Genomic DNA, 24,662 nt, shown 5'->3' with positions numbered 1-24,662 from the left:
TTACGTGTAAAGTTGATTATCTTTTATTAAAAGTATAATTTTGTACAAACATTAAACATACCTCAGCTCACATGATGAACAATCATTGTGCATTTATTTATTTTAAACCCATACAAATCTCATTAAAAAGTGCAAAATTTCAGATCAAGTAAACGCCTGTAAAATGACGATTTAGGAATTATAAAGAGATGTTAACTTAATGTTACATTTCAGTCAAGTATCAGTCTGAGTGATTTTGTAATATTTTGTAGTTTGTAAGTCATATTTAGGTTCAGTATTGGGAAAACTTTACACTGACAAATCAATAAGTTACAATTAATTTCTTAAATTCCAAATATTGTATTTTATCCTTTGTGCTATCAAAAACTAAACCCACTAAATTAAACAAACCAAATTGTATTGTCCACAGTGATTTAAAATTGATTATAAGGAGGCATCCAAACATTAGAAACATTTCATTCCAAAATACTTACTACTAAATGAATTACAATGTAAGGCACCACGACTTATAAATTGACCTGCAACACTGTTGTGTTTGTACAAAGTCTTTGTTACAAACATTTAAGACTGTTAGTGTTTAACAAAACAAAAAACCATCAGAGCTGACATCACACTGCAAATTTCAGGTTACATATTAAGTAGAAGAACAAAAATGTGGTGACTAAAGTGCATGAGTACTGTGTGTACTGTGCGTACTTAAATGTTGGCATAGTATGTGCAAATATGATGCAATCTCGAATTACAAATAAGAAAAGATCTTAAGAGATACTAAAAAGGCACAGAGATGAGAAAAAGAGTCTTTCCTGGAACTTCAGGCTCATAAGATCATTCCTGCGTTATCACAGGTAAGTATGTCATTAGGTTTGGCTTGTCCAATCTGTCTGTGAAACTGTCCTTGCTTGTGTGTCTTCCAACAATGCACGTTTGGACCTAAAGCTATGCTCTTTATGTTTGGCATCTTTGTAAAGACGGTCCTTGGTAACGGTGTGACAGGAGTATTGGACAAATTGAGCTCTTGTAAAGAAACGAGGCCACTAAAAACATCCGGGCTCAACATCTTGAGCCGGCTGTTGTTTGACAAGTCTAAGACCTGAAGGTTCTTCAAACCTCTAAAAGCATCTGGTTGTATGAGGGTCAGGTCAGACAGGCTGCTCAGAGACAGGTGAACCAGTTCTGTCATCGAATCAAAGGCCCCTGCATCAATGGTGAAGATGAGATTCCCGTCCAGGTTCAGATACTGAAGTGGGATCCCGTTAAGCATCGGCACCTTCTTCAGTTGGTTCCCTGCCAGCATAAGACTCTTGATGTTCAATGGATGGCCAGGGGTCTTCCTGGAAACGGATGTAAGAAGGTTTCTTGACAGGTCCACCATGATTGGTACATCCTGTGCTCTGGGTGTGAAGAGATCAAGATTGAACTCTTTGAATCTGTTTTCACTCAGATCCAGCTCAGCCAGAGGGAGTCCTGTGAAGCAGCTGTCGCCAAGATCCTCAAGAGCGTTGTTGCTCAGGTCCAACGTCTCAAGGTAGCGGAGTTTGGAGAACGCTTTGGGACTGGCGTGTGAAATGAGATTGCCACTCAGGTCCAGACTAACCAAGGTGGTGTAACCCGGTCCGGAGAGCATCGAGTCGCTGATGAAGGTGATGGAGTTTAAGGAGAGGTCGAGATGGGACGTGTCCAGAGGGATGGGGACAGGAGCGTTCACAGGGCCGATTCCACTGCAGTCCACTTTGGTAAGGCTGAAACTGTCGAAGAGGCCAAAGCTCTCCACTTCACACCGACACTGTGGATGGCAGTTCTTCACAGCTCCCGTGACAGCCAGGCCAAGCAAAGAGAAGAACAGCAATGTGGCCATAGTGAGCTATAAAACAAACAAAAAACACACACATAGGACAGGGTTTAATTTTGCAGTCATAAAAGTCCCAAAACAGAATGAACCAATAAAATTCATCTTGAAGATTTAGTTCCCTATAACTAGCAGTACCTACAACAGAGTTCCTATAACTACCCTGTTATCATCAAAACTGAACCATATAACCCTTTTTGAGGGGTCTGAAGAGATGAATAGTCGCTCATTACATGGTGATTGTGTAAACCTTTGCATCCAATAATTAACAGCTGCAGTGCATGTACATGCTTGTCACTCTGGGTCTGTTTATTCACCCATTACACTAAAAGTATAAAATATTCTTTTCTTCTAGTGCAACTCGATGAGTCCTAATTTTTCCACACACTCAAAGGATTTGACCTAATTCTTATGATCAAAGAGCCTATTAAATTGCACTTTCTCAATTACAGCAACAACTTGTCATGATTAGAAGGGTGCAAGGCTTTTCTCATGGAGAATTTAAGAACGGTTAGCACATAATTATTCAATTAAAGAATACAGAGAACCTCACAGGCTTTGATGCTTTAATATATACAAACCGGTATTTGAAAATATTACATTAAGTTAAATTATTAATATCAATATTATCAGGTTTTCAGGTATTATAAGTCTACATTTATGGTAAATTCTGTAATAATTGAACACATTCAAATTTGTAATTCAGGTTATTCAGTATGAAAGCCAGATAAAAATATGAAAATAATATCCAATAGTATATATTCATTATAAAAGATAAGCAATAAAAAGCCAATACTTCGATCTTCACACGATCCTATAGAAATCATTGAAATATGTTTAATGTTTTTGTGGAAACCATGATGCATATATTCAGGACTCCTGATTAACACAATTATTATTTGATTAAATGTTAAATGGCACCCTTGCTCAACAATGCTTGCTTCGTTTTGAACAGTTGTGTGTGTATGTGTGTGTAAATAAACCTGAATTACACACGTAAATTGTAAATAACTTAATGATTGCTAAAGAAATCAAAGTGCAAAAAATCATTATGGAATCATTATATACATAAATAACTGAATAGTGCTTACGCGTTTTAATGGAGTTACAGAATGATCTGAAAAAGTAGACCGAGGATTTATGTGTCGCGCAGGTGGCGATGTTCTCTCCGACTCCAGCTGAACTCTATAAATGCTCCGCCATGCTCTACTGACGACTTTTAATATCGGACCGCCCACCCATGTGCTCTTTGTTTAACTAAATGACCTGAACTTAAACCTCCCCTTCAACACTTGGCCACAGGTCTAAATACAAACAATACTGCTGAATCTGGGCATGGGTTAACCTGATTGCAAAACCGGTCAAAGAAACCTGACAGCCTCAAACTAATCATTGGAATGAAGCAGCAAAAATGACATTAGTTTGTAAGATTGCGTGAATGGATATGTATAAAGATTAACAGAGCCTGCACGCTAGGTACAACAATTACCTCTTATGTAATAGATTGCATAATAGGTAAAATGAAAATACTTCACTTACAGTGTGTACACGGACAACAATTTAGTGAGATATAACTGTTAACTTCTAATCTGTGTTACTAACACGATACAAATCATGTAAGAAAGTAGTACCCATAATGAAAGAATTATGACAAAAAAGTGCTACTTAAACTTGATGAATCTGCTTAAATAGAAGTTTTATTAGGGATATAGACACAAACCTATGAGCTCAGACATGTCTTTCCTTTTCTGCTCTGGTGACAAAAAGAGCCAGCAGATGTGTTCCTTTTCAAACTGAAAGTACTCTATTCTCACGGTTGGTCAGTTTAAGGGAAAAGTTCACCCAAAAATGAGAATTTACTGAAAATTGTCTCACCCTCAGGCCATCCAAGCTGTGAACAAGTTTGTTTCTTCATTGGAACAGATTTGGAGAAACTTTTCATCACTTCACTTTCTCACCAATGGATCCTCAGAGTGAATGGGTGCCACCAGAATGAGAGTTCAAATGGCTGACAAAAACATTGCGATAATCCACAAGTAGTCAGCACAGCTCCAGTCTATCAATAAACATTTTGTGTAGCAAAATGTAACTTGTTTGTAAGGAACATATCCACCATTAAGATGTTTTTAGCTTCAAACCATTGCTTTCTGCTAAAATATGAGTCCTCGATCTATAATATTGTTTGCTCCAGTGAAAAAGTTGAATCCGTCTGAATCAAATGAGAAATATGCACAGATCAAGAACTGTTCACAAGAGAAAACAGTTCTTAACAAATATGTCGGCGGATTTTGATGTGAGGGGACAATAGGGGATGGACTTATGGATTATGGACTCATATTTTTGCCAGAAACAATAGTTTAAAGTGAAAGCATCTTTGTTTTAAATGCAGATTTTGCCGTCATAAGATGTAAATTAAAGGAATAGTCACACTGATTACTTGTGGACTACTGTGATGTTTTTATCAGCTGTTTGGACTCTCATTCTGATGGCACCCATTCCCTGTAGAGGATCCATTTGTGAGCAAGTGATGCAATGGCACATTTCTCCAAATCTGTTCTGATGAAACAACAAACTAACCACATCCTTGTTGGCCTGAGGGTAAGTAAATGTTCAGCATATGTTCATTTCAGTGTTTACTATTCCTTTAAGAGAAAGTCTGTTTATATTCTAACAGGGCCTTCCAAAAGCACTACAAATGATTTTCTGCCACATTTATCCCCTCAAATTAATTTTGTATTGTCAGATATATTACTCAATAATGGAATTTGGTGCCATGGATTCTTCCGTCAAGCTTGTGGTTGCATGTTTCCAAGTAGCCCTACGTAGACATCTGCCCATGTGACAGGGTTATGAACACCCCCCACCGTAAAATCCCTCCTTAAAATGCCTGAAGTCTAAGTGGAATGTATTTTAAAAGCAATCACTGTCACTGGTTAACTGCTAAATATTTAAACCATTTATCTTTCTCCTAAATGTGGGATATTATCCTTACACCTTCCCTTTCAGTGAGTCTGTGTGAAAACGGTCTAGTTTTAGAATGCAGATCATTCTCAACGTACTTTTTCTTTCTGCAGTTAACACAACCGAAAGAGAACTACAGTACAAGAGAACTACAGTAAGTTCTTCTTAACCAATTTGATCAGCAGACAGCAGACGTCCTAATCCAATAAAGCTGAAAGAATGCAGTACTTTAAGGGGGGTCTGATTTAATGGGAGCTTAACGTCTCAAACAGCTCACTTTTGAGTGCCAGGTACTTTTTGTGATGCCAACTTCACAGCAGTATGTAACTTTTGAATTACATGCTAGAGACATGCATCAAAGCCCTCAACAAATGTTTATGGGGGTTGACTACAGTCCAGCTGACATCATGCAGATTGCCACCCATATCCTAGAAAGCTCATTTGTATGCAATAAAGCGCTTGTGATCCTTAGAAGTAAAATAATAATAATTAAATAAAGAGTTTAAAACAATATCAAGACAGGGATATATTATGGGTCATAAGTAAACTTTCATTTTACCATTATTGATGGGTTGCAATAGCACCCAACGAACATGTAAGGAGACAATCAGTCTGACTGCTATTTTTTTATTCCCTTTTTATTCAAGTCTACTGACAAATGGCACCTTTTGGTTGAAGTCTAATGAACAGAACTTATGCTTCTTCCTCCAACAGGAAACAACCTAATTACTCAATTGTGCCTTTCATTCAGGTGTGAAAAACAATTTAAAGCAATTTAAGTCCAATTGTCAAATAGAACCCAAAACAAAGATTAATTTATATATTAAAGATGGAATAAATGTTAATTAATAAAAAAAATGTACGTATGTATGACGCCATTATATGTTCTAATTTTTTATGTTTTATTTTGTGAACAGCAGAAAGAAAATAATAATTTCTTTAATAAAAATTGTGCAAAACAATATTGGTTGATTTACAGTAATATCAATGCACCATCACGCTGTCTAGGTAGGCAGCTGAATAGGTTTTGAGACACAGCCAAAATCTCTGCTTTTGACGGTTTGATCCATATCTGCATTCAGCTAAAAATACAATCGCAGAGGAACTCTGTAAACACCTAACAACGCTCAACAAACGTGTGACTTTTACGGCACCAGAATGTAAAAACAAACAACAACAAAAAAAAACGTTACTTTTTTCATTGTGTCTTTATTTTTCATTACGCGAACTGCTAAAGATACTGGGGATGAAGCATCAGCGATTTTTTCAAGTAAAACGAGCAATACAGACAAACGCCAACAGTAAGACACGTTTGTGAGATACAGGAGAAAACTTTTTTATTTTTCGTTAAACTTACCATGTGCCGGGACTCGTCTGTCGGAGAGCTTTTACTTTTCCAGGCCAGCATCGGAAAAAACTTCTGTTTTAGGGATTGTCATATCCTGTGCTTTTTGTAGTGGGGCAATGAGCACGTCTGCGGTATTGTCTTGGTTGTGACTACGTCGATCCTTCGGTTACACACTGACTACAGAAGATGAAGCGATAAAACGCCACCGCAAGCAGCACATTCTCGTCTAGAGTTTCACTCACTGAAGATAATCCGCGCCCACAGCTAGACGCGGCGAGCGTCAACAGCGCCCTCTTGCGGCTAAAATACAACACTACAGACCGTTTAAATGTATACTGGGGTTGTATTCTGACCTTTTCCTAAGTATATCCGAATATGTTTTTATTTTGAAATTAAACATATAAATGAACAATAGCTTTTATACTATCACTATACTTAAGTCAAAACATTTTTTTTTCTGAAAAATATTTAGGCTACTTTACAATAAAGGAGAAGCATGCCTAAGGACAAATCTAGAGTGATAAATAACTGTGTGTACCCATAACAAATATTCTTGTTTTTTGACTGGTTGAACAGCCCTGTAGGGCCTTTAAAGATGCGCATTCACAAAGAGTATCATAATTTTTGCACCACTTGTAGTATTTGTGTATTTACATCATTTTGAAAAATCTATAATAAAAATAGTCTAATAATAAAAGTCAGTGGGTTCCACACCGAAAAGAAAGATTTCCAGTTCAAATAAATTGTATTTATATATTGTGTTTTTTTTCATTGTTAAAAATGAAGTCTGCAAACAACAGAATAAATAGAATCACGATTAATCTTGTACTTTCTCATCAGTCTTTAGAAATAATTGAAATAATTTTCAGTAATAATTTTCAATTTAATAAACATTAACGTATATATATATATATATATATATATATATATATATATATATATATATATATATAAAATAAACTTAAAACAACCTTTAATTTGTACATTATGAATGAGCTTGGATGTTTAAAAGTGCAGATTTTTTTATCCACTAGATGGCAGTACAAGAAAAACAAAACCAATTGTCTTCAAGAAGCCCACATTTCAATGAAGAGCGCAAAACAGTCATTTTAGTTAGATTCACTTATTAATTGTAACACAAATATTAAAAGGTATATGAAGTCTGTCTACAGCAATGGTTAACTAATAATAACTATAGAGATGTCAATGCAAACCCTGTAAATGTTTCAAAGATGAAAACACTTGGTTTGTTTCCTTTGAAAAAGGTTATTGAGTACTACAGAGTGCTGTAAAATTACTTGCAAGTGCTTTGGGTGCTGTTTGCTGAGTTTGCACCCTCTGTTTCTGGTTGTAGGGCAGAGGTGTCAATGTGTAACATTTAAGAAGCTCAGAGGCTTATTGGATATGGGTCAGCACATCTCTCTTGCCCTCCTCCCGCTCTCTCACTCTCACTGCACATATCACCAGAAAATCTCTACAGTAACCTGAAGACAAACGTACAAGGGCCTGCACCCATGCCCAGGTGCATTAAGCTCCTCGAGCACATCAGAAATCCCAAAAGTCATGTGATCCATCAGAAAGTCACGGCTTATGCAACCACCTAAAGTTTTAATAGCCAGCAAATGGAATGCATTGAAAATGTGAATCAGCCAGTTAAAACTGTTTGAGCACCAGAAAATTGTTTATCATTTCCTGGGCTTGTATTTCTCCGTAATAATGAGTCCAGATGAGCTCAAGGAGACCTCAGACGAGTCCTCAAAACACAAGGTTTAACTGACACAGGCAAATGTAAGAGAACTCTTGGGATCGTCCAAGGGAGCGCCCTTTGTTAACTTTAATTATGCCCAATACACCTTGTGTAAATTCAATTGAAGAGGGCCTATCACAGCTACACAAACCAAATGCCTAATTACACTGATTAAACGCTCATGCACAATGGGGTCTCCATGGTGAGCTGGAGATGGGCTGCTGAGACCTTGCTCGACCTTAAATAAGAACCTTGAAGATGAGAGCTCAAAAAGCATAAGAATAATAGTAAAGTGTAGGGTTTTTTCTTTAATTTTTGAATTAAGCATAATTTAGATATTTTTGTGGAGGTTTTAATTGACTGGAGACTGTAGGTCTTGAAATATATGGTTGTCAAACATTGTCAAACCCAAACCAACAAGAACAATGCAATACACATTTCTAAGTGCTTTAAACTAAATTTCTATATTTTATCTCCTGAAAACACAATAAAATATAAATATAAATCTATATATATATATATATATATATATATATATATATATATATATATATATATATATATATATATATATATAAACGACAGTTAATTTAATTTCGTAACTGAATGGATTTATGTCATTATCTGATTGGTTCATTGTATTTAATCACTCTTCTTGGCCCATGAAGCTGTCTTCCTAATGTGCAATTTACGCTTGTGATTCTGTACACTATAACGCGCATCAACATTATTTTATATTTCCTTCGTTTGTCTAAAAGTAACTAGTTAGTTTCACGACTAGCTCAGTCAGTTAAGGTGGGTCTGAAGCGTTAACGTATGTCTGCAATCCTCTTATTTTGTCCCTGACCCAGTATGGATTACATTCATCCGCGGGTCACTTTCAAAGGACTTTCATTGAACAGAGAAACATCTAGGCCTCTAGATAATTTCGAGAGGATATATTTAAAGCGCAAATGACTTTTTATTATTATTATTATAATGATGCATTTAATTATTTTCATGCCCGACAAGGATTTCAGAAACTGCGATGTGAAGGAAATAAGGTAAACATTCAACCCATATTGACAACACTATCGAGGAGATTTACTGCAATATTCATAACAGTGAAGCTGGAAAATGTTACTGAACGTTAGGTGTGAATTGTGAAGATGCAAAAGGACACCTGGATTGATGACTGCAGGCATTAAGTAGCTCTCCAGGGTGCTGAAGTTGAATCACTCAACGCCACTGACGAGCCTCATCAAACTCTTATTTGTGAACTGAGATCTGCTCAACATTTGTTTATACCCACGGCGCGACTGATGCTGGAAACCGTCGTGAAAGATGAGCGTCTAATCATTTGAAGGATATAAATCTACGTTATTAAAGAAAACACTGGAGGAACGAGTTAAACTTTGTGGAGATGTTTTCATGCACCAAGAGGCCCATATAAATAATGGTAAGTTCAGTTTCTCAATTGCATTTTATGTAGCATTGTGTTCCAGTTTGTTCACTTGCATAAATATAATTGCAGAAAAATTTATTATTATTATTTTTTTTGCATTTGTAGTGCATCAAAAAAACTGGTAGTGAATTGTCACTCGGTAAATTTTTACAAATAATTTTAAAGAAATAACAAATAGCACATTGAATTAAACATAAAATATAAATGTAGAAAGACTTAAGCATTATTATCTTGCAAAATGACTACAATAACTCCCCAATGTTTTATTTTCAACTCGAAAAAAATAAATCCTAATAATATGATAAAACTGTCTATGAAATGTTTTAATTATTATGTAAAAAATCCATATTTTCCCCTTGTCACAAAAATGTCATGTAACGTCTACATTCACTGTGTCTAATCTTTTAGATAGAATCACACAGTCAAGTTTAAACTCTAATTCAATTTAAAATGAATGCCAGATTATCAATTTTGAATTAGTTTGATCAACTTTGGTGAGATTAAATGAATACACTGTACATAAAATATACAACCTAGCTGTGTATATAACACAAAAATCCTTTATTATTAAATATTTGGCCTTGAAAACTGATAAACAGGTGCCATGACTTCTGTTCATGTCTAACCTGCTGTTTTCCAGGTGTCTCTTTGTAACATCCATCTCTCATAACGGCTTCTGACGGAGGACAATGCAACATATTCACCTCCCATTCGGAGGTGCTTTATGGGATTTATCCAGTTACCCCTGCTGCCCCTTCCTCTGCAGCAGACACAGCCTCTCTACGCTCCCCTTTTACAGCATTACACTATGGATTATTCTTGGTGTTTTGACTTTTCCATGTTGTGTCCAGTGCCTGATTTTCAAAGTAGGCGTCCTGGGGCCTTGGAACTGTGACCCTTATTATGCAAAATCACTTCCTGCCATTGCGTCCAGACTGGCTGTTGGCCGAATAAATGAGGATTTTAGTTTAGACCTGGGCTGTACGATGGATTTCGTCATCCTTCAAGAGGCTTGCGAGACATCCAAAGCCTTGACCTCATTTGTACAACATGAGAACACGGTTGATGCGTTTGTAGGCCCTACAAATCCAGGATACTGCAATGCTGTGGCGCTTATGAGCAAGAATTGGGACAAGTCTATGTTTTCATGGGCGTGCATTAACCATGAGTTAGACCGGGTCCAGAGCTACCCAACATTTGCTCGAACTTTACCATCCCCAACACAGGTGCTCTTCAGTGTGCTTAGGTTTTTTAGCTTGGCTAACATAGCCATCGTGTCTTCTAATGAGGATATATGGATCGATACGGCTGCCAAATTAGCTAGTGCTCTCAGAAACCAGGGGCTTCCTGTTGGCATTGTTGTGTCCATGGGGAATAATGACACCATGCTGGAGAACACGTTGCTGAGCATACGAAATGCAGGGCTGATAAAAGGTGAAGTGTTTTGGACACATCGATTTGCAGTGTCTGCATAAACATTCCTTTTATGTTTAGAGGCATTAAGAGATTTTTGCTCCGGTAAATATTTCTCAGTATTTTTTAAGGTCAATTTCTGCATAGAATTTCTTTTTTTATGATGACAGTTTTAACCAGTAAAACGAATGGTATCATATAAATAATAATACTTTTTTTTTTTTACTTTTAACCAATAAATATTAATAAATTAGAAATATTTTACAATTAAAAAGTATGATAACTTTCCTTTCACTTTAAAAGTATAATTCTATTATTTATAATAATATATTATTTTGTATAATTTATATATTATAGTAACACTTGTATATATTCTACTATATTTAAATTTGTTATTTTAAATAATAATAATATATATATATATATATATATATATATATATATATATATATATATATATATATATATATATATATATATATATTATGATTAAACAGATGGCAGCTGAATCTTTGCTTTTTCTCTAATCACTTGGCCAAAAGGAGGTTTATCTTTAACAAACTACCAAAAAAAAAGCATTTGTTTAAACGTGTGTGTAAATGCATGCACTACATTTGTTGCTCAGTTAAAGATATTTATGTGACACTAAGCTTTCCAAAATCTTAAACAATGTTTGTTCAAAGGTTTGTTCGATTCATTCAACTGTCATACAAATTTGTAATCATGGTCCTTTTTTTTTTTTTTTTTAAAAGGAAAACATATTTTTTATTTAGGTACAAATACAATATCTTTGCTAAACTGATTCAGCACAAATTAATTAGTTTTTCATGTTTCAGTCATCATTATGTGCATGCACTCAGCACTCATTGGAGGAGAGCAACAAACGTTATTCCTGATGAAGGCCTATGACATGGGATTGACGAAGGGTCAGTATGTGTTTATCCCATACGACACCCTCCTGTACAGCCTGCCCTACACCAACACCACCTACTTCCCACTGCAAAACAACACCAAACTGCGCAAAGCCTACGACGCTGTACTCACCATCACCATAGAGTCAGACCTGATGTCATTCAACGAAGCATACAGTATGGCCAAACGATTCGGAGAACTGATGGTGTCACAAGAGCCAGAGCAGGTGTGCACGGTGCACTTTGAAGCATTTATGAGTCTTATTTGTACATGTGCATAAAACATTACATTAAAACATTCTGTTACATTTCAGGTCTCTCCGCTCTTTGGTACAATCTACAACAGTTTGTACCTCCTTGCAAAGTCCATGCACAATGCCAGAAGAGCCGGTAAGTGGTTCTCCGGGTCCAACCTGGCCTCCTTCACGAGGAACATCACATTTTCAGGGTTCAACCAGAACATCCGCATGGACGCCCAAGGGAACGGGCAGACTGACTACGTGATCTTAGACACTGATGGCTGGGGATCTGAACTGTATCGTTGCTTTTATGTGAAGCTGACGTTAGATAAAGTGCTGTTCGCCGGGACGTACATTCATTTCCCTGCAGGTTCACCTCCACCTTCAGACTCCAGCTGCTGGTTTGACCCCAATGCCATCTGCGCAGGAGGTACAACAAACCCACACAAAACCATACTCAATGAGAAACAGATATTTGACTATTAATAGTTTTAGTTTTTTCTGCTTAAAAGCAACATTCATTATTATTATTAATATATTCAACTTATATCATTATTCAAACAATAGCATTCATATTTAAATAATTGTAAGAAATATCCCTTTTATCTTCCAATATATTTTTTGTAAATTATCAATATTAAATATTATGACTATTATTCTCTAAAAAAAATTTTTTTTGAACATTTTTTTTAGAAATAATAAATTTGATGAAGAAATACTCAATTAAAATGATTAATTATGATTAAATTATATTTACTTTAGCAGCTTTCTCTCTCTCTCTCTCTCTCTCTCTTTTTTATTTATATTTATACATTTACATATAAGCATAGTAAAAATAAAATGTATACCTGAATTTGTATATGCTGAATTTCTTTGGTGTAAATATCCAATTTTAAATCCATGTATTTTTTTGTGTTATAGGTGTGGAAATAACATATGTCATCATATCGTTTGTGACTGCCCTCATTATTGTTCTTGGTTCTATTGGTCTAACTCTGTTCGTAAGGTAATATTGCTGTGGTTTTGATAAGATCCTATGATATTTGTTTCATTTCACGAACATACAGAACGTACAAGAAGTTGTGTGTTATCTTGTCTGATCTTTGTAGGCGGCGAATCCAACAAATCCAGCTGATCAAAGGGCCCAACAGAATCCTGCTTACACTTGAGGATCTGACCTTCATCAACCCTCAGCTGAGCAAGAGGGTATGTGTCACCCGACCAGCTGCTTTCTTTAAACAAGTCCTTTTTAAAAAAAATATTTTCTATGCATCTCTTCTCACAGAAAATCACCCTTGAGGATCTTTGCGACTCAAAAAGTTACATTGAGGAGAAGAGCATAGGTGAACGTTCCCGCTCTGTGAATAGCATGGCAACAGCAACACATGAAACATCAAACGTGGCTGTATACGAGGTGATTGTATGCGATTTCAAATTTTGTTTTATATCGAACACACCTTGTTTTTTCAACTTGGCACAATTTAAATCATTTTGATTTTTGCAGGGCGACTGGGTGTGGCTAAAAAAATTTAAGGAGGGACATTTCAAGGAGGTTAAACAGAGCACCACTAAGATCTTCACCAAGGTATTGGCTAAAAACAATTTATTTAAGACCAACAGTTTGGTATGAGCTTGTTCTTTGAGTGACACTTCCTATCATCTTTATAATTCCCAGATGAAGGACCTACGGAATGAAAATGTCAATCCTTTTTTGGGGTTCTTCAATGATTGTGAGATGTTTGCCATTGTGACTGAACACTGTTCTCGGGGGAGTCTACACGATCTCCTTCGCAATGAAGATGTCAAACTGGACTGGATGTTTAAATCCTCTTTATTACTGGATCTCATCAAGGTACTTTTGAACATGATAATGAATATAAATGTCAAAATGTGATCTCCAGATCATTTCCAAATGCATTTATAATGTCTGTCTTTGGTTTCTTGTACCCATCCAATAGGGCATGAAGTATCTTCACCACAGGGAATTTCCTCATGGGCGCCTGAAGTCTCATAATTGTGTAGTAGATGGACGTTTTGTCTTAAAGATCACTGATTATGGATACAGTGAGATTCTTGAGACCCAGAAAGCGCCAAAGGAGACCCCACCTCCAGAGGGTACGGGTGTTTACTTTTGAAAAATCTTGTTTATTTACAACGCAAGTCTCACTTTTACTACATCCAGTTCTCTGATATTAAACAAAAATGTGATAAGGCAATTCTTTGTCTCTCAGATCTATTCTGGACAGCTCCTGAACTTCTCAGAGACCCTGAAAGTCCACGGAAAGGAACTTATAAAGCAGATGTGTACAGTTTTTCGATTATACTTCAAGAAGTGGTGGTCAGAGGAACGCCGTACTGCATGCTCGGATTGTCCCCTGAAGGTTGGTTATAAAGAAGATCTACTAAATTATTCCTCTTACAATAATAGTTTGAAGAACCAGTTTTGAAGAGGTAAACAGTCTGTTACAACAGTAACTGTTTGGTATTATCAGTTAAATTTGGCATCTCTTTATAAGCAGCAGCATTTTTATGGTATCCGCAGAGATAATAAGGAAGGTGAAGAAACCTCCGCCTATGTGCAGGCCCACTGTCGCTCCAGATCAAGCTCCACTTGGAATGCATTCAGTTAATGAAGCAGTGCTGGAGTGAACAGCCTGACAGAAGGCCTCCTTTTGATCAGATCTTTGATCAGGTGAGTTTAGAATAGTTGTTTTGGAGTTTCTTGAGTGCATTGGCTAACACAGTAACAAACATATTTAAGGAACTTTGTAGTTTTTAGAATGGTTGCTTACTTTGTGTACTGATTTTAAAGTATATTGTGCCAGCTATTTTTGTATTGTATTATTGTTTAGCATCATAATTGATTTATTTGGTGTTATTTGATGCTATTATTAATGATACATTTTGAGTTTTCAAATAAATTAATATGTTTATTCAGCAAGAATGCATCAAACGGATCAAGAGTTACATAAAAACATTTCTAATGTTATAATTTTTTTTTCAAATAAATTGTGAATTCATCAAAGAATACTGGAAAAAATCTGTCATGGTTTCTTCGACAAATATAATAATAAATTTTAAAAAAAAAAAAATGATTCAAACAGTAAGATAATAATACAATTTCAATTATATAATATTTATTAATAATAATAATTATTAATTTTACATAATATTCGCCTTGGATATAAGGTTATATCTATCTATTTTTGAGATAATTAGCTTTCATTTTTTGTGTTCCATAGCTTCTGTAGATAGAACTTTTTGTTTTTGCCAATAAAAATCCCAAATGTACACAACTTAAAATAAAACATCAACATAATGGTAAATAAATTAAATTGTCACAGAATAAGAAATATGTGAATAACTCATTTTGACAAAAATGTCAGATAGAACTTAATAATTCAAGGGGACGACTTTCATTAAAGTGGTAAAGGCCTAGTCAGAGAGTTTGACTCCTAACCCTAAGTTTGTGGGTTCGAGTCTCGGGCCAGCAATAACATGACTGAGGTGCCCTTGAGCAAGGCACCAAACCCCCAACTGCTCCACAGGGGGCCACAACATGAATGGCTGCCCACTGCTCCAGGTGTGTGTTCATAGTGTGTGTGTGTTCACTGCTGTGTGTGTGCACTTTGGATGGGTTAAATGCAGAGCACGAATTCTGAGTATGGGTCACCTTACTTGGTTGTATGTCACGTCACTTTATAGTGATTTGCTTCTTATTTTCAGGGATAATTGTTCCTTATTTTCTGTTTTCAGTTCAAGCTCATCAACAAGGGCAAAAAGACCAATATTATTGACTCCATGCTGCGTATGCTGGAGCAGTACTCCTCCAACCTGGAGGACCTGATCAGAGAAAGAACAGAGGAGCTGGAGGTAGAGAAACAGAGGACAGAGAAGCTTCTGGCTGAGATGCTTCCTCCGTGAGTATACGTTTTCGTACACCAACACTTCCATTCACTAATGGTCGCATACTTCATTTTATTTTCTCCGCTAAGACAAGTTCCTGGATCAACATCTATGTCAAATTAAGCTTCATGTATTTTTCAATTAACAGTTCTGTGGCAGAAGCTCTGAAAACCGGTGCCTCCGTAGAGCCAGAGTACTTTGATCAAGTCACCATCTACTTCAGTGACATTGTAGGCTTCACCACCATCTCATCCCTTAGTGACCCAATTGAGGTTGTAGACCTGCTCAATGACCTTTACTCCCTATTTGATGCCGTGCTTGGCAGCCACGATGTCTATAAGGTACGTTTGGAAGTCTGAGAGAACCGAACAGCAATTGATTTCCATGAAAAGCCAGTTAACTCTTCTTTATCACAGGTTGAAACCATTGGAGATGCCTACATGGTGGCCTCTGGGCTGCCGAAGAAGAACGGCAACAAGCATGCAGCCGAGATCGCCAACATGTCCCTGAACATTCTCAGCTCTGTGGGCTCCTTCAAGATGCGGCACATGCCAGATGTTCCGGTCAGAATACGGATTGGCATTCACTCAGGTGAGCACTCAGTCTCCAGCTGTTTTCATCCGCTTAGTGATACTGAACAAAAACCCTCTTGTGATGCTCATGTTATCTTCTGATGTCCAATGCTTGTCCCTCATGCTATCATGTTTCTTCTCGATCCAGGGCCGTGTGTTGCTGGAGTCGTGGGTCTAACTATGCCTAGATACTGCCTTTTTGGAGACACAGTCAACACCGCCTCTCGTATGGAATCTACAGGGTTGCGTATGTTCCATATTTTTGTGATATACTAACCTCATGATGTACTGTAATGAGAAGAAACATCAATAAACATTATTTCCTTCAGCTTACAGAATTCATGTGAACATTAGTACAGTGAATATTCTCCGCTCACTGAACGATGGCTACAAAATAGAAGTCAGAGGAAAGACTGAGCTTAAGGTACTAACACAAACACTTTCTTTTAAGAATCATACTAAATAATAAATTGTAACTTAATAATATTTTAACATATGCTACAGTTCAAATATATGTGGTCAGTTAATACTTGCATTCAGCAAGCATGCATTAAATTGATCAAAAGTGACATTAAATACATTTATAATGTAAAAGATTTATATTTTAAATAAGTGATATCTTTTATTCAGCACCAAATTAATATATTGGAATTATTTCAAAATGTATTAAAAAAAAAAAAAAATATATATATATATATATATATATATATATGCATGTATTTTTTATAACATAAATGCAGCCTTGGTGAGCATGAAAGACTTCTTTCAAGAAGATAAAAAAAACCTTACTGACCCCCAAACTTTTCCAATACCTTAATGTGGACATTTTTTATTCATGTTTATGGATTTTGTTTTTAGGGGAAAGGCATTGAAGAAACATACTGGCTTGTTGGAAAGTCTAATTTTACAAAGCCTTTGCCAAAACCACCAGAGATCAAACCAGGGTAAGAATTTAATAGAATTTTACCATTTATTTTAAACAAATATAATTTTGTATGCACACACACACACTTAATTAACTTAGCATTTAATGTAAAGCAGTGGCCTTTTTTATTATACTGCACTTTATTTTACTGAATATCAATTGTATTTTACCACACCACTTTCCAAATAAATTATACTTTTATATGCATTTTGTGGTTTAGATTAATTTTCTTTGTACTTATGAATGGGATACTATTTATGGATTGGATAATTGGATTTATGCATCAGGGAAGACAACCATGGTTTGAAACCTGAGGACATTGAAGCTTACAGGAAAAGGAAAGCTGAGAAAAAGGCATGAACCTGTACACATTTGCAAGGAGGTAGTACCTTGCATGCTGTGCTGTATTTGTCATTTGGTTTGGGTGTTTTCTGGTTGGTTTGTTTGTGTTGTGGTGGTGGTTATTGTAGTGGCGGACATTCTGCTTATCCGATTATTTGTGCATGTTGTGTATTATTGCAGTTTTTGTGAAATGCATTACTTACCAAGGTCCAAAAATGATCTACAACTCTGTCTGTCATCATCACTGATAACTTTCTAAATTATTTCTCAACTTTTAGAGATAACTGGCAAGATATGATGACAGAGGAGATCAAGTCATTATTCCGCAAGGCCAACAGACAAGTGGACAAGCCCAAAATCTGAGAAGCACAGGGATGACCAAGACTGGCCAAGAAGGAAAGACACATGACTAAAGTTGCATGGGAGAGAAACAATGGACAACACTAGCATGTGTGTTTCACTGCAGCTTACAAAGGCTACTTTAATAGGATTGGTTGTTGTCTGTTTAATCTGACTCTGCACAGCGCAGCAGAAACAACAGTGCTAATGAAATGGCCACTGAAGAACAAGTCAGTGAAAGTATATTTCTTTCTAAGTGGCTAAGTGTGCGTCTCGTACCAAAGGCGACTACACTTGTTTTTGTTTTTCACAGGTGTTTCACATTTTGTGTTCTCACATATTTGTTACACATGGTGGAGCTTAAATTGATTTTCTTTGATCTTCTCTAACTAAAAAAACATAATCAGATTCGGCGAGGCTTAGTGGACATCTGCTGCAAAGTCCAAATGGCATATTCTAGCTATGTTTATGCAAAAGCCAGATCGACTGAGGTTGGTTGTCAGCAGGTGCTTACAAATGTAAGGCTGCTGTACGTTGTCTGTGGAATGCAATAATTCTGTGAATTCTGATAATTTATGCAAAGAGATTTATTTGTACTATGCGGAATATTCATTAGGTGTACCTTGCAATACATTTAGAAAACAGGGCAAAACTGATACTGCTTTTAAATTACATATAAAATCTGACTAATCTGTTTAAAAAAGGGTCCTGTCTCTCTCTGATGAAGCATATGTGGTTGTACTGGATGTAAAGTGAAATGTTTAAGATGCTGTGCAGTTTAAGTTGTATTAAACATGTAGGCTGGGTTTGTCTGAGAGGGAATGACTGCCTTACATAAGCTGTTTAAAATTAAAACTTGAGTTTTCTGTCAATCAAACCTATCAGCCACAAACTGAGTGGCATTTTTAATTGTAATTTTTATGACCTCATTTTCTGGGAGTCAATGTAAAGGCCGGTCAGATCTCAACAGGCCTCTCTTTAAAAGTTCAGTTTTGCACTCCAATCATTTTTAATTGTCTGTTAAACATGTATACAAGTACTATACAATATTATACTCTAATTGTTAAATTTCATGAGCAATTGTACTGATAGCATTAGGAGACTTGAAACGTTCAATTGTATGCTTGCAAAATACAATGTTGTTCTGATGCTCCGTACACACAATAACATATTTGAACAAGTTTTTTTTTTGCCATGCCTTTTTGTTTCTTCCATTATAGGCTATAATGAAAGCTTATGAAACAGCCTCAGTAAACAACAATTCCATCATTTCAAAACAGATGAGTCACATGATTCAAGGATTTTAAAGTTGTTTAATTGTTTAAGGCTACTGATGTCAATCATTTCAGGTTTGATATAGCTACTGTATATTTCGTAGCGTATCAAGGCAAGCACCAAATGTAGTTGTCACTGATGAACACTTGCGTTCAGTTTGACTTTTTATTTCCTATTTGGTTTTTAGTATGGCGATTTTTTTTAGTTAAGTTAAACAACGTTTGTTTAACTTTAACGTTTTGTTTTACAACACAAAGTATAAACCTTGCTAACAATAGTTGCTAAGCGAGGGCTAGGCCTAGGCTTCACAAGTAAAGTATTTAACCGACAAATAGGAAGTAGCAACATGTAGCTTAGCGGACAGCTAGCTTTATTATATTTTATTTTTAAAATAAAAGTAAATAGGTTGGCCTAAGTAAATATAAGTAAAAATCTGTCTTGACATAAAAGCCTATGTGTGCGGTGTGTAAATATAGCCGACATTATCTGAAGTGTGTCGACAAGTTTAGAGGCTGTTTTTGGTTTGTTCTGTATTCTCAACCATTTCTCATGTCTCATAGGTGAAATTTTTGAGAACTGGAGGTCTTTTCTGCCGTTTTGTAGCTTACCACAAGATGGCCCTATTATAAAGGTTTTTGTTCTGTTGATCAACCCAAAGCAATGATTCCGTACATTCAGTATTCTCTTTAATAATAATCCTTAAACCAGTTGTTTTCATTTCATGAATATTATGCATATTACATTACGTCGGCTTGGTTATCTTGGCAAGGTTTACAGGTTGGTTATTTATGCTGACGATCTCCTCTTTGACCATTCTCTTCTCTCTCCATGCGAGCCCTTGTCTCCAGCCGTAATCCTTCTATTGTATGTCCACTCACTGGCTCATTCAGCCTACAGGATGGATCTGCTAGTGTGAAAGGAAATAGCTACTTTCTCACGTCAAATGTCCTTAGTGGTTTAGAGGTTTATGGTGCCACAAAGATAGCAGGGTGTCTGGGAAATATGTGTCACCTGACAGGTGAAGAGGTGAGACAACACTTATCCTTAAGGGAAAACACAGCTAAAGCTTCAAGTTCCAGTCCACAGAGGGTTGACACAACAAACAAGGCGGAATGACTGGGATTAAACTGTTAGGAATGACAGAGCAGTGACAATGTGCTGTGCTTTGCATCTGTCATATGTATTATTTTAGATTAATTTTTTTTTTTAGGATTTTTTTTTTTTTTAGGATTTATATATTTATTGAAGAAGAAAAACAGGACAATATATATTTTCAAAAATGTAAGTTTATTGAAAAAAAAAACACAATGAAAAGAAGGATAAAAAAATCAACACACTTTCTCAAATGAAACTATATGGTACTGACAATAACATCTAAGAGTGTTAAATCTATGATGTTAAACATAACATCAGTGCAGGAGCCATGCGTGTTTTGTTGGCTAGAAGTGAAATCATAGAAACCTACAAACTGTGCTTGAGAAACACTTGAATAGGACTACCTTTTCCCTTTAAACATTAAAGATAAGGCAAACCCTACAAAGATGTCACATTCTCATAAAGAGAGGTTCTACAAGCACAATCCTAAATACCACAGTTTAACATCAATGACACTACGCTTAATATAAGCATAGTGTCTGATCGAATAATACACATTAACAAATTGATGTCAAATCTCTGGTTACATTTGTAGGGTTCTAATTCTTCACCTATAGGATTGTATTGCTCCTGATGTTTATAACCAGTCTCCTAAAAATAGGTTTTTGCACTGAACGTTTCACTGAGATTGTCCATAGACAGATAATCCCTCGGAATGGCCACATGAGGTAACAGTCAAACCAATAACAGCAATAACATCATTTAAAAAACATCATAAAAATTCAAATAGCCTAAAAGTTACAATTCATCTCTCATTTTATCACCCTTAGGCCGAACTAGCCTGCCAATAAAAAGAATGGAGTTGGTCTTATTGTCTTTCACAAGGAAAATGAAGGGATGGTCGACGTAGAAGAGCTTGGGGTTCCTGATCTTCTCGCTACCATAAATGCTGGTGTCAAATGGGTTTCCCTCTGTGTCCCACTCCAAGGCAGAGGCATGGAAGACATTAGCGAGGTAAAGTTCTTTCTTGCCAGAAATGTTGGACAGGTCTGCCTTAGACTTGTCCACGGCTTCAGTGAGACCAAGTTCTGCAAGATGTTTCTGCAAAGCAACAGGAAAGAGCCTCATATTTCATGCACAAAATAGCAGTGGTTATATAGCAACATTTTGCGAAAATAAGCTATATTTACCTGAAGGTCATGGCTGACTTCCATGCTAACTTTAGGTAGAGAGATGGCGACCGCTCTTTCCTCGAGCTTGCTGATCCAGGAGTCCAGCTGCTGGCGAGTGAGCAGTTTCTCCAGCCTTTCCAGGGGCTCCACATGGTAGGGCATGATGAAAATCATGCTGGACTTCTTATGTGCCAAAGGCATGCTGACTACAAGCAGCTTGTTCTGTGTGTCATCATAGAAGCCGTAGATACCTGTAAAGTGCAAAGTTAAATGTTAAGTTCACTATTAGGTATAGTAGATTTTAAGTAAAAGACTTTAAAACAAGCTGTTGGTTTTACCTGTGCGATGCATCATTGGAACAGAGATCGTGTGAGAGCGGGAAACCAGGAAACCTCGGTTGTCAACCATCTTGTGGTGGAACCTCTCATCCCAGTGGGCTGTTGAACAGAAATAAGCCATAAATATTAATAATCAGCTTGGTCATTGTAATCAGTATTGTGTTTGTTATTTTGGTCTGGCTCTCTTCAGGATAAATAATGTAAATGAATACTTTAATACAGAAATTCTTGGAACTATTAAAGTAAATATCAACTATGGGTTCATCCTGGATAAATATTTAAATGCAATTTATATGACATCTTAGTTTTAACACTTACGTTTAAAGAACATAGCATTGGCGATCATAGCCCCATCTGTGTTTTTCACATCCTTGGTAATTTCTGGCAGCTTTCCGTCAGTCGACTTGGCAGCCCACTCATTGATGGAGTTAATGGCGCTTCTCTTATCACGGAAGTTGATCTTCGAGTGTTCGTAGTTGTAGTGCTTCTTGCTGTTCTTGACGAAGTCGTCTGAAAAGCTGACTGAGCTGGGGCCATACAGCCTGTTGCTGATCTTCCACGTGACGTTGCGGGCCTGGGGGTCGCTCACCTCAGTCAGAAGCTCGGACAGGCCTGTGTGCAGATGGTCATCCTTCAGGGTGTCAGCCTTCAGGAGACTCTTCACCTGGGACGCAGTGGAGGATTTGCCCCCCATGGCAACCATTCCCAGAGAGGAGGCCACCACCACAGGAGAGATGAGGATGTTGTCAAGATCCTTTTCTTTGGCCATATTGTGGTAGAGATTGAAGGCTAGGTTAGCGCTGGTGTCTGCCATGGAGGTTGCATGGGGACTCAGCTTTTTGTCCTCACCGGACACGGCCACAACCAGAAGACACAGAGCAATGAGGTTGGATACCAACATGCTTGCTGTATTTTTGGGTAGCAATGAAAGCCTAGAAGAGAAAAGAGGCAACAAGTGACACTGAGTGCAATATGACACATTTTTCAAGTAACGCAAATTCAAGTTTTTCTGTGTGTTTAGGTTGTAGGAACAAAAGGATACATAGTGAATTGTTTGAACATTATATCAGTTTTAAACCATTTTGTATTTTGATTGATTATGTTTTTGAAATGTATGAACCCTAAATAGTTAAAACTACAGAAATAAAGCCTGTAGGCCATGTTTCTAGTTCAAGCCTGTTAAACAAAAGCGATGACAGTGGCTCATCAGACAGGAATCCACTGCTTAATGTAAGTCTGCTCATTTTATACAGTTCTGAAATGTGCAGAAATGTGCCAAATCACTTTAAAAACATTTTTTTTTAACTTTACTGCATATAGATATTACACTGCATGATGAAAGTGTGATTTAAAACTGTTGTTGTGAGATGTTACGTGTCCCTATCCACTAACAACCTCAAGATAGCAGCTTATGAAAGTCAGCATGGTTATTCATCCACTTATTTTGTTTGTGTCTTTTAGCTGTTTCTTCTTTGTATGTTGCTTTTTTATCATCTTGGATACCTTGATACGTTTTCATATTCATAGTTGTCAACGATTGCGATTTTCACTCTGAAAGACAAGAGGTGCATTTAGGTAATCTACACAAAAATATGTTCATATGCATTGGATAACGTGCAAAAAAAAAAAAAAAAACTAATTGAACTCCTTGCTTCTCATAAGCATAGATTTATTTTGAAGCTAAGGTCTGCTGCTACTTCATGCACACAGAGAAACAAAGACATGTAGACTCTTCTTATTGGCTGTCTTAGCTGGAAACTTTCAACCAATCAGAACTTCCACAGTAGACCCACATCTGAATTCCAGAGATAGCACTGATTGAGTGATAGCATAAAACCACTCCTGACTGGAAAGATTTCATCACCTTTAAATATAGGGTAAAAAATAATGGAAAATCTAACATAATCTGTATGCATTATGCAATGTATGCATAATTGATCATCCTATGACTGTCTGACACATGTAAACTGACCTGCAGGTGTTTTAGCAGCTATTTTACTAAAGTTATACATTTTTCCCTTTCTTCTTTGGGGAAAAAAGCAAAAACATAAATAACCTTATACTTAATTTTGGATTGTGTTGCCCCTAAATGTATTTTTAAAAGTGCAAAATAGACTGAAAAGCAGAAAGAAAAGTAAAGAAGAGTATTCTCAGACCCTGTGTGCAGTAGCCTTTTTTAGCATGCAAGCAAAAATAAAAAAATAAAAAAAATGCCATTCCAAATAAGTATTTTTGAAATAAAAGCATTTCCCCTATAATTACCTTGGAAAGCTGTTTTGAATGTGTTCCTCTTCTTTTCTCAGATGTTCTCGTCGTCTTTTCTCAGATGTCTTTTTCTTCTTTTCCCGGATGTTCTCTTCTTCTTTTCCCCGATGTTCTCTTCTTCTTTTCCCAGATGCTGCTTTGGTGCAGAGTGTTTGAAGCAGAGACCTTTATACTCCACGAAAGAAGCTTCTAGAAGCTGGAGCCGGGCTATTCAAATGAGGATGTTTGGATTTCTTAGGGAAGCTTGGGGAGCCCTCCCTCTGGATCCAATGACCACAAGATTCAACCTCTGCAAGGTCCTAAAGCCTTCTGAAATCTGCAAAAAAATCCGTTAATCTCCACCATTAAACTACTGTCATCTTTATTTAAACTAAGAGTTGCTAATATAAAAATCTATATTTGGACATGAAATGTGTAATGGAAGTTGGTAATGTTTTTCTTATTTCTGATATTTTACCACTAAACCAAAATTTGCTCTGCTGAGTTGGCAGTGTTTTACAGAACAGATTTTATGTGCATTTTAT

At 36.5% G+C, this 24,662-nt stretch overlaps 2 protein-coding genes and 1 pseudogene across 4 annotated transcripts; 1 reads left to right on the top strand and 2 right to left on the bottom strand.

The window, feature by feature from the left end:
- On the bottom strand, positions 1 to 6,401 carry LOC113114857 (tsukushin-like). 2 transcript variants are annotated; one of them, XM_026281931.1, is made up of 2 exons: positions 6,165 to 6,401; positions 1 to 1,861 (listed from the first exon to the last, which is right to left on the bottom strand). In XM_026281931.1, exons 1-2 carry the CDS (start codon positions 6,213 to 6,215, stop codon positions 818 to 820), a joined length of 1,095 nt encoding a protein of 364 aa, XP_026137716.1. In that variant the 5' UTR covers positions 6,216 to 6,401; the 3' UTR covers positions 1 to 817. The 2 variants fall into 2 exon arrangements, with proteins under 2 accessions (XP_026137716.1, XP_026137717.1); XM_026281932.1 differs by lacking the exon at positions 6,165 to 6,401 and adding an exon at positions 2,938 to 3,041.
- Positions 6,402 to 8,760: 2,359 nt separating this feature from the next.
- LOC113114829 (retinal guanylyl cyclase 2-like) lies at positions 8,761 to 19,167 on the top strand (annotated as a pseudogene).
- A 1,369-nt stretch (positions 19,168 to 20,536) lies between these two features.
- On the bottom strand, positions 20,537 to 24,308 carry LOC113114851 (serpin H1-like). 2 transcript variants are annotated; one of them, XM_026281923.1, is made up of 6 exons: positions 24,136 to 24,308; positions 23,377 to 23,424; positions 22,192 to 22,805; positions 21,874 to 21,972; positions 21,554 to 21,786; positions 20,537 to 21,464 (listed from the first exon to the last, which is right to left on the bottom strand). In XM_026281923.1, the coding sequence occupies exons 3-6, from the start codon at positions 22,772 to 22,774 to the stop codon at positions 21,162 to 21,164; spliced, it is 1,218 nt and encodes a 405-aa protein (XP_026137708.1). In that variant the 5' UTR covers positions 22,775 to 22,805; positions 23,377 to 23,424; positions 24,136 to 24,308; the 3' UTR covers positions 20,537 to 21,161. The 2 variants fall into 2 exon arrangements, with proteins under 2 accessions (XP_026137708.1, XP_026137709.1); XM_026281924.1 differs by lacking the exon at positions 23,377 to 23,424 and having other exon boundaries at positions 24,136 to 24,307.
- Positions 24,309 to 24,662: the final 354 nt, after the last annotated feature.

This window comes from Carassius auratus, chromosome 15 (genome assembly GCF_003368295.1).
Source record: "Carassius auratus strain Wakin chromosome 15, ASM336829v1, whole genome shotgun sequence".
In the NCBI taxonomy this organism is placed as follows: Eukaryota; Metazoa; Chordata; class Actinopteri; order Cypriniformes; family Cyprinidae; genus Carassius; species Carassius auratus.
The sequence above is the reverse complement of the archived record's forward strand: the minus strand, read 5'-3'. Positions and strand labels throughout refer to the sequence as shown.